Source organism: Syngnathus scovelli, chromosome 14 (genome assembly GCF_024217435.2).
Source record: "Syngnathus scovelli strain Florida chromosome 14, RoL_Ssco_1.2, whole genome shotgun sequence".
NCBI lineage: Eukaryota > Metazoa > Chordata > Actinopteri > Syngnathiformes > Syngnathidae > Syngnathus > Syngnathus scovelli.
Genome location: NC_090860.1, coordinates 11,377,615 through 11,392,089, shown reverse-complemented (window position 1 = coordinate 11,392,089; position 14,475 = coordinate 11,377,615). Strand labels below are relative to the sequence as shown.

Below are 14,475 nucleotides of genomic sequence, written 5' to 3'. Positions count from 1 at the left end.
AAATGACTCGGAAAAGAAAGATGGCGGGAAGAAGGTCACTGAGGTGAGTGTGCAGGCTTATCATTTTTAGTTTTACTTTCATTTAAAAATTTTTTTAATGTCGTTAGTATTGGGATGTTAGTTTTTATTTTTTCCAAAATGCTTTATTTGAGTTTAATTCTATTTTTTATTAGTTTTATTTTATTTATTTATTTTTTATTAGTTTTATTTATGTTGCAATTTTTGCTGCAAGATTTAAAAAAAAGTTATAATCATGTATTTTTTTATATTCTACAACCAGCAATCCATAAATCAAACACATATATAATCTTTTTCAATAAAATCATATTCTCCTATAATGAGATAAAGAGGTGATAGCTTGGCTGTGTCCAAGTCACGTCAATGTACGTGAAAAAGGAACACGTCGGATATTAAAAGACCGCTTTCGCCGTAAGACACAGTTCGAAGGAATCAAGGGTCGGCCACTTTTGCAACCCGATTAGAATATACGTGCTTGTGCACACATGCACATATCTGATCAGCGCCTATTCCCCGCAATTATTCCCCGCTACTTTGTACAGTGCATTAATCACAGGGACCCTTGAGCGCTCCTTGGGCTCCGAATATTCTGACCTTGAGGTTACGAGAAAGACATTAGTCCCGATCCATTCAAAGTATTGGAGACAGGGCGGGCGGCACGGGGAGGAGGCGGAAAAGCTTTCAAGGTAATGAAATTCGGCCATAATTTAAAGGAAAAGACTTGCAGGGACAAGCCTGAGCCGGAGTTGAGGAAAAAAGAAAAGATTAAATTGGATTTTCCTTTATTTTGAATTATGCGTAAGTGCGGTGGGGGCGGGGAGGCGGGGTTTCTTTTCCCTTTTTCAAACAAAAGCAACGATAACAGCATTAACATCCAGAATGAATCGAATCATTTCCAATCCAATTAACCTTTGACAGAATGGATGAGTGGCCAGGAATGAGAATGAAGATTTCAAGGAGGGGGCTGGAAAGGGAGGCGACTGAGTACAAGAAGGTTTGACCTCGAGAGACTTTTGGCAGCAAAGTCCGAGGAGGATCTTTGAAATACTTTTTATTATTGCGGCTTGAATATAAAAAATTGTTTCCTTTGAAAGCAGCCCAAAAATGTGCAATGATGATGGAATGAGGAAACGATAACAAGGAGCTCAGAGGACATCAGCATCCTCTCCCTCCCTCCCTCCCCTCCCTCGTTTTGTCTGTCGCGACCGCTCTGACTGATCGTCGGAGTGGTCCGCAGTTAACCCCACTTATTGGCGATGCTGGCCGCCGCCGCCGCTCTCCCCTTCCATCTCTTCCTTTCCATTCCTCCCTGGCTGTCTCACACACAGCTGCAGCCGGTCCATTAAGTTAATTAAAGGCTCCATTTTGAGCTGGAGCCTGCAAGCAAATACGAGTGCCAATCAATAGATCTCGGGCTTATTTTGTGGGAGGCAGGGAGGGGCGCGGCTGATTTGTTGCCTTGGCAGACGAGGCATGTCCCTCTCTGTCTGTCCTATGTCTCTGTCTCATTTTCAACTGGCCCCTCCCCCTTTCCAGTCTCCTGTTGGTCATCTATCACTTTGTCGTCCATCTGCAACTTTCCCCGAGTGTGTCGCCATCTGCACAACGGGCGGAATACAACGAAATAGGGGCGGAAAGTTCACAAATAAAGGGGATTACTGAAAAAAAAAAAAATGTAGGCTGAGAACTGGTTCACATATCCAAGCCAGGACCAAACAAGTGAAGGAAATATTGATCCACATTGCAAGCAATCTATAGAAATAAAAGCTTCTTCAGTGAGCCTCTATTTTCTTCCCACCCTTAAAAAACAAAAAAATCAATGTTTTTGCTATTGTCTCGTGCCACAGCGAGCGAGGCCCACAGGCTAAACAACCATCATTAGCATCACGTGGCGTCCGCCCGCCCGCTATGAACGATAGCGGCGGGTGGGCCCGCTCGAGATCACCAGACAAGTCCTCTCTGCTGGATCCCTCCATGGCAACAGCCTCTCCATTCCTGCGGTGACATCATCAGCAGCGAGTGTGGCGAAGCTCATCGCTCTTCCCGCCAGCCGTTTTGACAATTCCCTCTTTCCCCCGGGAGGCGGGCGACCCGTGCGGGCCTTGATGGCGAGCCAGTGTTGTCGGAGGCCGCCGCTTTCCAGATAGTTCCCCCTGGCGCTTTCCCACTCCTCTGATCTCCACTCCCTCTTTCAAAGAAAGAAAACCCAGGGGGGCTTGTTCAAATTCTCTCCTCTTATTGTCTTTTTTTTTCTCCCCTCTGCTGATGACACAGAACTACACCTTTCTTGTTCCCGAGAGTATCCATCCAGCATTCAGCCAGGGGGAATTGGTGAAAACGCATGGTTAACCCCATTTTATCCTGTCTATTCAAAAGTTCCCCCGACAAAGAGCTCGGGATGAGAAATCACTCACATGGAGTTAGAGATGAGGTATGTATGCATCCGGCACGAGTGAAAAAAAAAAAAATTTGGGCCAGGCTCTGAGGTCACTTAAGGAATCCCAGATTTAAAAACAAACATGGTGAAGCAGCGTTTCATGCTATTGAGCTCGGCTAGGACGTAGCGGGATTTATTGTCCCTGTGACATTATTGAGCGAATACTTTTTTTATTTATAATTTAGAGACATGTTACAGTCAAAATATGCAGCCGTGCGAGATTTATGGGCGCGTAAATGACATATTTGTCCGCAGAAGCGCTGCAGCTGCGAATTGACACCGATGCGGACTGATTTAAGACGTGCAATATAGCTGTCAAGAGAACACGTTATCAACAGGAAGGTACGGCGTATAAAAATGCAAATAGAGGCGGGGAGGGGAGGGGGGGGGGGGCGAGCTTTCCTCCGACGCGTTTTCGGTATTGACCTCATCTCTCTTTGGCGTCCCCTTTCTTTGATTTCGTTTGCTTCCATCTTTCAGTCCGGTATCAAGTATGTGCTCCCTCATCCTTTATCACCCTAACCACCTCATTTCTCAGAGCCCCTCCCACCACCAATGCCGCCACCGCCGCTGCCCCTCCTTCTCTCTAACTCTCACTCTGTGTAATTCAATCATCACGAGGAGATGGATATCCATCCCCCAGGAGCGCTTATGCTCTCCATTTCCTAAAGCGCTTGATCAGATTAATTGATTAACCCCCCCCCTACACACACACACACACACACACACACACACACACAGGCATCTCTGCCAACTGCGGCTGTGGTGGCGTGCTGGCAATCAGGTTTTCATTGATATATATATTTTTTTTTTATGAAATGCCGTTTTGCGTTGGCCCAGACAGACCTCGTAAAAGCACAAAGAGGGGCGAGACATAAAATACGAGCGCTGGAGGGTGGGAGGGGCCGTCAGGGTCGGGTGGCGGCCTGCGGGGACAATCCAGATTTATAAAGTGGGAGACGGAGATCAAGGGGAAGATAAAGCAGATGAGGCGATCAATGGAATGAAATCAACAAGGCTGTTTTGGCGCCGTGCGGCTGCTGGGTTGTCTCCGACCATCACCGCCGAACCAATACCATCTATAAATAATTGTTTTTATATTCTTTATTAAAGAATAATTAAGAGTTTTTGCGAATACACCGTAATGCAAAATAATGAGCAGAATAATTGAGATTTGCTTTTCTTGGGTCAAAGGTCAATAAATATAAAAATAAATAAATTAATTGATTTAAATTGAATTAAATAAATAAATAAATAAATAAATAAATATGTATGAGGCTTGCCAGGGTAGATCTAACCTGTCAGTTCATGCCAAACATCTCAGATTTATTTTGACATTTAAAAAGGCCCAAACTGATCTGAAGCCAATCCCATTTTATTTTTTTCCCCCCCTCCCAAATCATGATTGAGTCCCTGTAGTGTTGTCGCTTTCCTCTTCCTTCCCCTCCGCCTCCCTCTGCCTGTCTCACTATTTGGCACCTCAATATCCAAGTCGATTACGGTGTTCTGCCTTAACATACGGTCCAAACGCATGCAACCATACACACACACACACACACACACACACACTTTGTCGCTAGTCTCTTATCTATCTGCCGCACATGTTCTCGATACGTGTAAAGCTTTTACCTGAGCGTGCCATTACAGCCGAAGCTTTTACCGCTCGAGAGCCAAAGTGCCTTTCAGACACAACCTTTCTGTTTTCAACTTGCCCTTGACATTTAGTCCACTTGCATTCCCTCCGCATCCTTACAGACGCGCACCAAACCCACACAAAATACAGTAAAGCGCACGGCGATGCATAATTCGCTGTCATTTAGCACTCATATATTTTTCTCTTTATGAGACGCGGCAGTTTATCAGGAGCGGACGCGTCGTGGGAATATCATCGCAACGAGCATCTGATTAAAAACACTGCGAGGAAGATCAGAGAGGATGATAACAGTCCGGTGTGGCCTAGCGTGAAGTGAGAGAGGAAATATTTATGACGTAGAGTAACGTATGCCGCTGCATTCTGGTGCCCGCAAGCAGCATTGCAGGGAGGAGATTCTCGTGAGATTTTTCGAAGATTTGTTGGCAAGGAACTGACAAAGTATATAAAAGAGCATGTAACTTTCGAGGTTGTTCTGTAAAAATGGTACAGAAGTGATATTTTCAAAATCTGGTTTGATCAATAACATGAAAAATGTTAAAAGCAATTGTTCAATTTCGAAATTGGATAACAGTTACTACTAAAACGCAGAGATTTAAAATTTATAAATAGAAATTCATGAATTGAAAATGATATCTGAACGATTTAATCGATTAATTTGAGAATCAATTAGTTGTTGATTAATCGTTTCACCTCTAGATGAATAATATAAACCAGAAACAAATTGAGTTAAATAAAATATTCATTTATCTACATATATACACCAGCCATAATTTTAAAAAAATTAAGTAAACAAATAATTATTCTTTTAGTTATTATTTTTATTTTAAAAGAAAATAGATGAATCTCATTTATGATTAAGTGCTGGCAGTTGTGTTATATTTGAACAGTTGGACAGATATAAGTATGATTTATTGCACCCCGGGTGTACGCTAGGTTAGGCTGGGTGCCTACTGTCACCCGAGCTGCGTCTGACATGTTGTTCTTCTTCACTGTGAAAGTCACGCTCTGTCTGCTTTTCTCCTCTGCCCCTATTTCGTTCTATTTTCCCCTTTTCTTTGTCTTCTCAACAGTTCACGACTTCACGCCTTCCTTTTTTTCCTCACTTAATTTGCCGTTGTGCCAGAAAAACACTTCGTTGATCGACGCTAAACGCCCGCCGCGGAAAACTTAATTAATATTTCAAATGCAAATAATAAAATATTATTCAAGATGATCACATTCTAATTAAGCTAAGGACTATAAATAAATAGAAAAAACTAAAAACCTTTTTTTTTTTCCAACTCCTTCCCCTGTCTTACTTTCCTCAAGACTTTATTTGCAGGGTGACTGCTCTCTCAAACCGGGATTGATCTGCAGCCGCTCTCTTGAACCGGCGCCTCCAGGGTGGCTCAGTGCAAACACAAGGAAGCCCCTTTCTACTTACTGCTATCGCGGCTACACATTGTAACCACTTTGCTAAGCACACCAAACTGCAAACGGGGGACCGGCTCTACCTGTCAGGCTTTCAATACAAACCTAGAAGGCCACGGAAAATAAAAACCTTAGGTATTGAGGAAGGGGGCGGCGGGAGGGGGGTCAATAAAGAACCTAATGAGATATGACAGCACAAGCCTTGCTTTGGCGCTGGCCACAAAACAAAGCGCAAAACAAATACATTACTTTTGACAAACGCACGGATCATTTGAACATTTTACATCAATAATTCATGCCGGCGGAGACCCGTTTGCTCGCCGTACTTCTTTGATGCGCCGGGAAGGCGGTGGGGGAAAGGGGGGGGGCAGCGTTTGTTTGATTCGAGCAATGCCGCATACAATAACTGAACGTCATTATGATGGCAAAGTTATGGAATGACTGGCTGTCTGGCAGCGTAGCAGGAGCGACAAGATGGTGATTAGGAGACGGCATCCATCCCACACACGGAGAGCCATTCAGCAGCCTAATGGCTCTGCGGAGGCTTGCACTTTGATGCACATACTTTATACATATATATATATACAGCACACAAATGCATATACAATCACATACTGTGTTTTTGTTGTCGTTCTTGTTTGGCGGGCTAGTCCCCGCGGAGTGTATGATTGATGGGTTATGTGAGTTGGGCTGTGACACACAAGCAGGGGGGGGGGGATTGGAGCGAGCGAAGCCACACTGCCTCCTACAGGACGACAGCTCACACCGTCGATGTGACAAAGTGCGCAAGAGTTGAGTCAGGCAACAAGTGTCATGCAAGATGATAAGTCGGGCAGAACAGGAAATAGGAGGGGAAGTATGTGGAATATTTGCTTTTGTTTTTGTTGCAGTCTCTAATTAGGCCTCTATAGCTTTCATACTTGAACCTATGTTGCTTCTTACTAAAATGAAGAATGAAAAAGCTTTATTTTGAACAGTGTTAATGTAAAAAGTCTGAGTTTTGGGCCAATGTTGTGATTTACTTTAGCCCGCTGAGCCTAATTAACATGACAAGCCATGCATTCGAAGTCAAGAATACACTACATGGAGTTAATGAGTTAGCAGCAAAATGTCCAGTCAAGAGTAAACAACAAATATGGCTGGCTGAGGCACAGTAAATCAGAAAACTTTTGTTCGGTATTAGTCTTCTTCCAAATGCGGATTAAAAAAACAACAAGAATTAGTTAGTGCTTGACTGACCCGAGTTTTTTTTTTGTAATTAAAATTAATGTTAATTACATTAAAAGTCAAGCCAAAGTCAATTAATCAGTGACATGGCTGATATTTTTTCTTAATGGTTGCACAGATTTTTTCCATACTGGCAACTCTGTGAGGTCCAGTACAAAATGGTACCGGTGCAAGAATACATAGTAGGGGACCACCAATTTAATAGATGTTTACCAGGTATTATGGTGCCTACCTTCCAAGCGATGCGATTGCCTTTGGTGTCGTGCTCCAGCGCCATGGGGAACTCCCCGCGCTCATAGAACTTCCGAAACATGGTCGGTTTGGAGGGTCGCTCGTGAAAAGCCCCTGCCGTCGGTGGGCCTGCCACCTGACCGCAAACACAAAAGCAGACATGAAAAAAAAGTACAGCGAGCAGACGGAGCTTTGTTTTATGAAATTAGAATTGACTCGCACACGAATAGAGTTACTCCCACGGCTCTTTCTTTTGAGTAATTCAGGGGGGCGCGTGCGTATGCTGCCGTACGAAACACTAGTAGTGCATGTTTGTGTGTGTGTGTGTGTGTGTGTGTGTGTGTGTGTGTGTTCGCTCTGTAGCCGGAGGCGCTGCCCGAGGCATTGTTAGCATCATGTTTTCTCTACCGCCGCGGCTTGATATATGCTTTTACCGTGTCACCGAAAGACAATGGGAGTCCGATCACCTCTGCCACACAATGTATGCCTTTAGCATTTCTCCTGATACGCCTTTTTGCTACTTAATGACAATGTTGATGTTATTTTGTCACATCAATAACCCTCAGAAAGGCAGTACATAAAAGGTTGAAAATGTGATATGAAGAAAATATGCTGTATATAAATGCCCTAAAGGGGAACACATGGTTAGCTTCTTGCGCTAGCTAGCAACTAGCTAGCTGCTTGTAACTGAAGGTTATGAAGTCCCTATGACTTAATGACTGAATATCGGCGCCAACATGGAACACTCCTGCGCATCCCACGCCATCTGTGTCATACTGACGGGATAGTTGCAGTCATTAATTCGCCCATCGAGAAGTAGCATTTTTTCCAGAAGTGTAAACAAACAGGCATCATTAGCGGTTTAACGGTGATGTACAGATTTACATGTATTACGCCTACGAAATTCTCTAGTGTTGGCTATGTGTTGCGTAATCTAACACATATTCATTCTATATTTTAAAGAAAGAGAAGTTAGCAAAGAGAAATCACCGGGATGATGAAAGCTACAGTCAATGGAGTGCCACGTTGTGAAAAGAATAGTCAGCTATAACAGTTCTAGACGTTCAAAAGGCGAGTTTAAAAAAGGTTTTTGAAGCGCCTGGGGATTGCATTTCAGTAATATTCACAACCGTTTCGAGACTTTACCGGGCAATAGTGAATAAAATGTTGAGTTACAAACGCACTGCAGGGGAGATTTCAAGAATTATTTGGGCCAGTTCCTGGTCAACATCAAGACCAAGTTTTTGCTTGTTCCGTTAAGATTCCAATTTACTAGCTAAATCTAAGATTCACAAATTTATTTTCTTGTTGAATTATTTCTTATAGCACTAAATTCCTGCCATCTGTCGTCTTCATCATTACGATTGCATGATCAACGCAGCGGTGACAAAGCCCTCAAATCCAGGTAACTACAATGGCAGTCGAGGCATGCTGCATAGGGAAGCTAAAAATAGCTCAGAGCAGAGCGAGAGAGCAAGAGAAAGAGAGAGCGAGAGAATGAACCCAAACTGCACTGACTGGCTGAGTGGCTTTTATGGTCAGGAATGATGACGCTGCAGTCAATTCCACAGCCTGTGTTCATGGCTGAGGAATTACAAGCGTCACAGTTATTTTACTACTTTCCTTCTGATTATCCCACTCTACTGTCGTCGACCTAAACCACGTTCCGACGATTTTCCGACTTACACGACTCGTAAAACGAGGTACCGCCGGGAGCGTCTAACATCTCATTTGAAGGGAGAGGAGATGCAAGGACCATACGACCGACCGCCACGATGGAAGCCATAAGCGAGCCTGCGAGAGCAGAGATGGACGGCAATAAAGGAAAGCAAAAGACCGCTCTGTGTGTTCCTGGTGCACACATCGGGGAGTCATAACAAGGCAGCGGTGGTCAGATGAGCTCCAGGCTGTCATTTCTCTCCCTCGCCTGCACTCTTGCTCCAGATCTGTTTGCGACCTAACGTCGTTGTCCAGCTCCGCCATAAAGAAGTCGCGGCTGCTGCGAGGCCCCCGCAGAGGCAATAAAGGCATAAGCGTGCACGCCGCACACATGCTGAGCCCCCTGTGGGCGAGATCCCGCAGAGGTGATTGAACACCGACGGGGACCTGGCGCTGCTGTCATTTATAAAAGGTGTCACCGGGGGAGGAGGGGGGTGGGATGCTCCCACGAAAGCACATTAGTATGGCACCTTCATGGCTCACCCGCTCGGGGTTGACACATAGACCGAGGTTGGCAACGGAAAGGGGAAGGAGGAAGCAAAACGATTGGACCTCGATAGAATACGGAGACGGAATTTGTAAGACATGTCAGAGAGAGAACAAAGACGCCAAGGAGCGAGGAAAATGAAAAATGGAGATGAGCTAAGGGTGACGTTGAAGAGTTGATAGCGAAGGGAGCCCTAGACGGGGAGGCGAGAGGTTGTGGCTCATCAATTCTTGAGGGTGAGTTCAACGTGGCGGGGGTTGCCGCGGCAATGTGAGCCATCCATCACCAGTGCCGGGGCCTCGGACTGGTACGCTCATCTCGCTATCACCCCGAAAGGCCTCACCCAAAAACTTTCTTCTGATGGATGTACGGTGAGGATCTGCCTTGCAAATGACGTTCATCTCTTCATCTCTTCCCATCCCTCTTGCTCTTTTGACGCCGCCACCGCAAATGTGGAGGGGGTAGACACCCGCTCAAGCTGGCTACATTTCGCTGGCGTTCTCGGTTGAGAGGTTATTGAAATCTGCCTTTCCTCTGGGAGGGAGCAGAGTAGGCCAGTCGTGGAAGATGGAATAGACAGGCCCGGGCTTTTCTGATAAGGTCAGCTTGCGCCGCATCTTGCACAGGCAACAAATTAGTTCGCTTTATTTGCAGTGGAGTGGGCGCCGGAGCACTGGCGGCGGCGGCGGCGGGCCTGATCTCATGAGAATTTCGTACATTTTGTACAAAAAGTGATGTTGCATACACTGTAATGAAAGATCATTTCCAGTTCAGTTTAGCATGTCAATCTTAGGCTAGCATAGCATTGGCTACTCTGTCTTTTCGCTTTGTATGCCTGTGAATGGATGCCGAATAATATTTCCCATTTCATGCAATTTTAGCAGGATTTTTATTTTAGGGATGTTGTTAGAATTGTCATACAAATTTTCTAATGTCCTGTAAAAGGAAGGAAGCTCTGTTAACGCCATCATGCCCAATCATCCAACAGCACAATTTTGCTTACTCATTACCTCTGCAGGGCAAAAGACAAGGCTGGCTGGTAGCAAGCTGATCTCTTTCAGCAGAATAAATCTGCACCAGCCCATTAATCTCTCATGATTTAACAGCATGAAACGCCAGTGAGCTTTATTATGTGCAGAAATTAGCCGCCTTGTGAGGGGCAAGGTCGGACGAGAACAAATGAGAGCTCTCGGTGGCTCATTTTATGCCACGCTCACAACAGAGGGAGCACTTTTCCAGTTGTCACTATGTCAAAGGCTTTGGAATCAACAATATCGCGCACATAAGCACAAGGGGGGCGCTGGTGGCTACGAAAAGTGACGACAATGCAAAGCGGCGACACCGTTACGCTCCCGGTGCCACTACAAAGGCACCGTGATGAAACGGCTGACAGCTTACCTACTATTGAAGGCCTTGAAAGGAAAAAGGCCAGCGCTTCAAGGCCTGTAGAACGCCCTCTTTGTTTGCCATCTCCTCTACAGTTTAACAGCAAGCCTTTGAACAGTCGAGACATGGTGTAGCGCAAATGAGTGAGAGGCGCTGAAAATGCCCTCAGTCGGTATTTTCCATCCCCTCTGTGTGGCCCACTTATCAGCTCGGCAGCAGGGCATGGTGGGCTTACATAGACCCATTGGCTGATTCATATCACCAAACCACAGTCGAGATGATGGCATGCGGTGAATCAGCTCGGAAGGAAGGAAGGTAGGAAGGAAGGAGCAAAGCCGCACAATCTCAAGACTGGTAGAAGGAGAAATGGTGCATTGTCTTTTTGGCCGGGCCGTGAAATGAATGAGACACGCAAGAAAAACGAAATCTCCGACCTGCTGCACTTGACTCTTCTCCGGCGGCAAAGGAGAGGAAAAAAAATTATTGAAATTTGATTCTCTAAATAAGCAGCATCCCGTCAATATACATCATCATAACATCGTTGAAGTTATGGCCCGTTCAAATATTAATGTCCTTGCCGTGTGCCAAAACAATATTTGCCTGCAATGTCGGTGTTGATATATACGATATCTAGAGAGTGGCCAAATGATTCATTAGGTGAGATTTAATATATTCTGTTCATTTTATAACTGCAAATAAAATGTCCCAAAATTGTGTCCAGTGGTTTGTGGCGACTGCAAAATGAACTCCACTGCCGGTGTCCAATCACGTGTACATTATGACTTTCTATTCCTAGAACTCAGCCTTGGTAGCTTGAAGGCTTGTCTGCTGGAAATTATGCTGAAGGTTTCTTCAGAGAGAGAGCGAGCGGAAGGGGAGCACATCTGAAATGTGACCTTTTGCTTAAATCAAACTTGGCCACGCCGTACACTGAAGGTTACATCCAGTCTGCTCGTGCAAGCAGACGCACTGTGACTTGTTCTGCAAAAATACGATATATGCTTTCCTTCAAAATATTGCCGTAGAGGTGAATTAGCGTTGATCTGCAAATTGGATGTATTGCTTCATTTCTGCTCTTTCATCCAGAAAAAAAAAATGGTTGCTCCTGGTTGTCCACAATGCACCAACTACCAATTTGTCCCATCTGTTATTAAATATTAAAAAAAGTAAACATAACATTTAGTTTTGAAATACTCGGGGTAAAACTCGAAAGTAATCCAATGCAGTGCAAGCAACAAACATACAAATCTGCTTTTGCTCATTTGAATGCGACATCAGATATTTCCGAGTGGCACAGCTCCCAGTTGGGAGGAAGCGTTCAAGGAAATCCACCTCATGAAACAAGCCTTTGTTGTGAGGACCACCTGCAGGGATAATACTCTAAATGATGGCCCACCCTTCGGATTATCCCAAGAGATAAAGGGAAAAAAAATACAGCTACAATTTTAGCTTTCAAAAAAAAAAAAAAAACTCTCCAGTGGCTAAGATCTCAAACTGTGCTTATTGATGCAGCTTTTCGCTTTTAATGACAGAGAGGAGAAACGAAAACTGACAAATACAAATAAGCAAAAAAATATTCAGCGCTATATTTTGTGCTAAGAATTGGCGGCTATGGAGCTGACGATTCCATAGAAAGGGTCGCTTGTCATGTCAAGGTCACCGCGAGCTTACTTGGGTGTCATCAACCCCCGCTCGTCCAATTCATCCATGCGGCCATCCATCTATTCAATCGAGCCTCCGCTGTGTGCACCTCTTTGCTCTGCTTTACAGAGTGCCAATGTTCTGACAGTGAAAGAGGTGTCTAGACAACTTGTACCAGCCTTTGTTGGACTCTCCTTCCATCCTGCACCTCTAAAGACACAAATAAATCAACGCTGTGTGAATGAATGCAAATCGATTTCGCACAAAGCTTGTTTTTATTTTTGACGCACACGATTGACAGTTTGGTGTTCCGATAGAAATTCGATTTCCTTCCTTCGCATTCTCTTGTGTTTGCTGTTTAGTAGGACTGGACGATGAATCGGAAATTTAAATCGTGCTTTTGGCTTCTCTAAATCTTTAAAACATAATTGAAGGATATACGATTAATGTGCAGAACGATGCAGTGTGTTTCCAAGTAGCTAGCATAGCAAGCGTGTGATTCTGCCGACCCTGAGATGATTAGTTGGAGTTTACTATAAAGCTAAACACACAACCCCCCAAAAAATTACACAAATTGTATACTTAAATACAAAAGGGGTTTGTTTTTATAACATCGCTAACGCTAATGCTAGAGTTAATCCATTTCAAATGCTAACAGGAAATTAGCGTTGACTTTGAGAGTGACATCTAAATCTATCGGACAAACACATACACAGATAAAAAAGGTTCTGTGACAGAAGTACTTCCCAAGTTTAGTTTGAACATCAACATTAATGCTGGGTCACTGTCCCTTTTCGGAATCATATTCACTTTTCCAATATCCATCCACGAATTGACCTTTATTTTCTCATCCAAATTTCCACTCAACTCTCCCCGAGATGGATTTTTGTTCTAATCTTCCATCTTGTCGGAATTGTCGATATGACACTGACCCTCGATAAATCTCTCACTTATGAGAACATCTAAAAAAAAGTGATTTTATATTCTCCTATAAAGTCTGACACTTTTTTGTAGCATCCATGTCAGCATCGGTGTCACAACTTCGCAAAGGCAGCCAGACAGACAGGCCAAGCGACGTCAGTAATGGTCGACAAGACCAGAAGAAGATTGGCAGACGCACTGCCACAATGCTGAAGTACTTGGCTGGAATCAAAAGACAACGATGAGGGCTTCCACAAAGACATGCAAGACGGGTCCAAGAGGTTAGCCTGCATCTCTGCCTTTGTTCTCTTCCACCGGAAAGGAAGAACGAGGCAAATCTTCAAATTGAGGAGGCAGAAAGAAGTAGCAGGAGATGGAATATAAATATGGGAGGGGGGGGGAGTGAGTCATGAGAAGGTTGCCTGTCTCCTCCCCGCCGTGGCGGGCTGTGTTGATCAAACACTTGTTAGGAGAATTTGCGTCAATGTTTGCAGACAGCCAAAGTAATGAGCAGAGATGGAAACTAAAAAGATGCCAGACCATGATGCGGGTCGCTTCCAACACAACTCATCTTTTCGAAGCAGTAGATTCCGTTGCTTTTGTGGAACACTCAAAAGGAGCCTGCCGACAAGGACAAGTAATACCGAAGGAGGTTGATGAGATTCAAATGGTCTCTCGTAATGAATCCATCCATCCATCCATTTTTCGGTAGCACTTATCGTCCTCAAGGTCACTGTACTTGGCGGAACCTTATGTATCACTATCGGGGGCATTGAGTTTTTTAATGAACGATGGACCCAAAAAAATTTAGAGAAAATCTACTTAAAGTAACATCAAGATGGATGCCAAGTGGCGAGACGTGCCGCTGAAGATCTTTGGCATGTGTTGCATATTAATAGTATGGAACAAAGTGGAGGGAAAAAAAAAGGTCTGATGAAAACCCACTTAATTAATCATAATACAAACACTGTCAAGTGAGTCCAGCATATTAATATTGACTAAATTGTTTACCACATCGAGTGGAACAAATTTGAATGTCAAAACAAAATACAGCGCAGAAAGCAAATTGTCTTGACGAAGACGAAACGCATTGCGCGAGGTAAGTGGCCATGTATGCGACGAGTGATATCGTTCGGAATTCAATCGGATATCATCAACTCCAAATGAGTCTGAACATAAGGAGTCGTTGGAGCTGCACAAAAGGAAAACAACTAAAAAACAAAATGGACGCCTCAGCATAATTACTCGACTTCCAACACCCCTTAAGCGCAATAGGACCCCATTAGTTGACACCATATTAAGCAAATTGATTTCAAGGTCAATGTCATTATCAAAATACCTTAA

At 44.2% G+C, this 14,475-nt stretch overlaps 1 protein-coding gene across 3 annotated transcripts in view; it reads right to left on the bottom strand.

Moving 5' to 3' along the window:
- Window positions 1-14,475, bottom strand: part of pacrg (PARK2 co-regulated) — a 109,574-nt gene that overhangs the window by 52,363 nt on the left and 42,736 nt on the right. For all 3 annotated transcript variants that reach the window (XM_068652995.1, XM_068652994.1, XM_049739586.2), the window contains one exon: window positions 6,979-7,113. In XM_068652995.1, coding sequence (XP_068509096.1) covers window positions 6,979-7,059 — 81 coding nt within the window. In that variant the 5' untranslated portion in view covers window positions 7,060-7,113. The remainder of the gene's footprint in view (window positions 1-6,978; window positions 7,114-14,475) is intronic.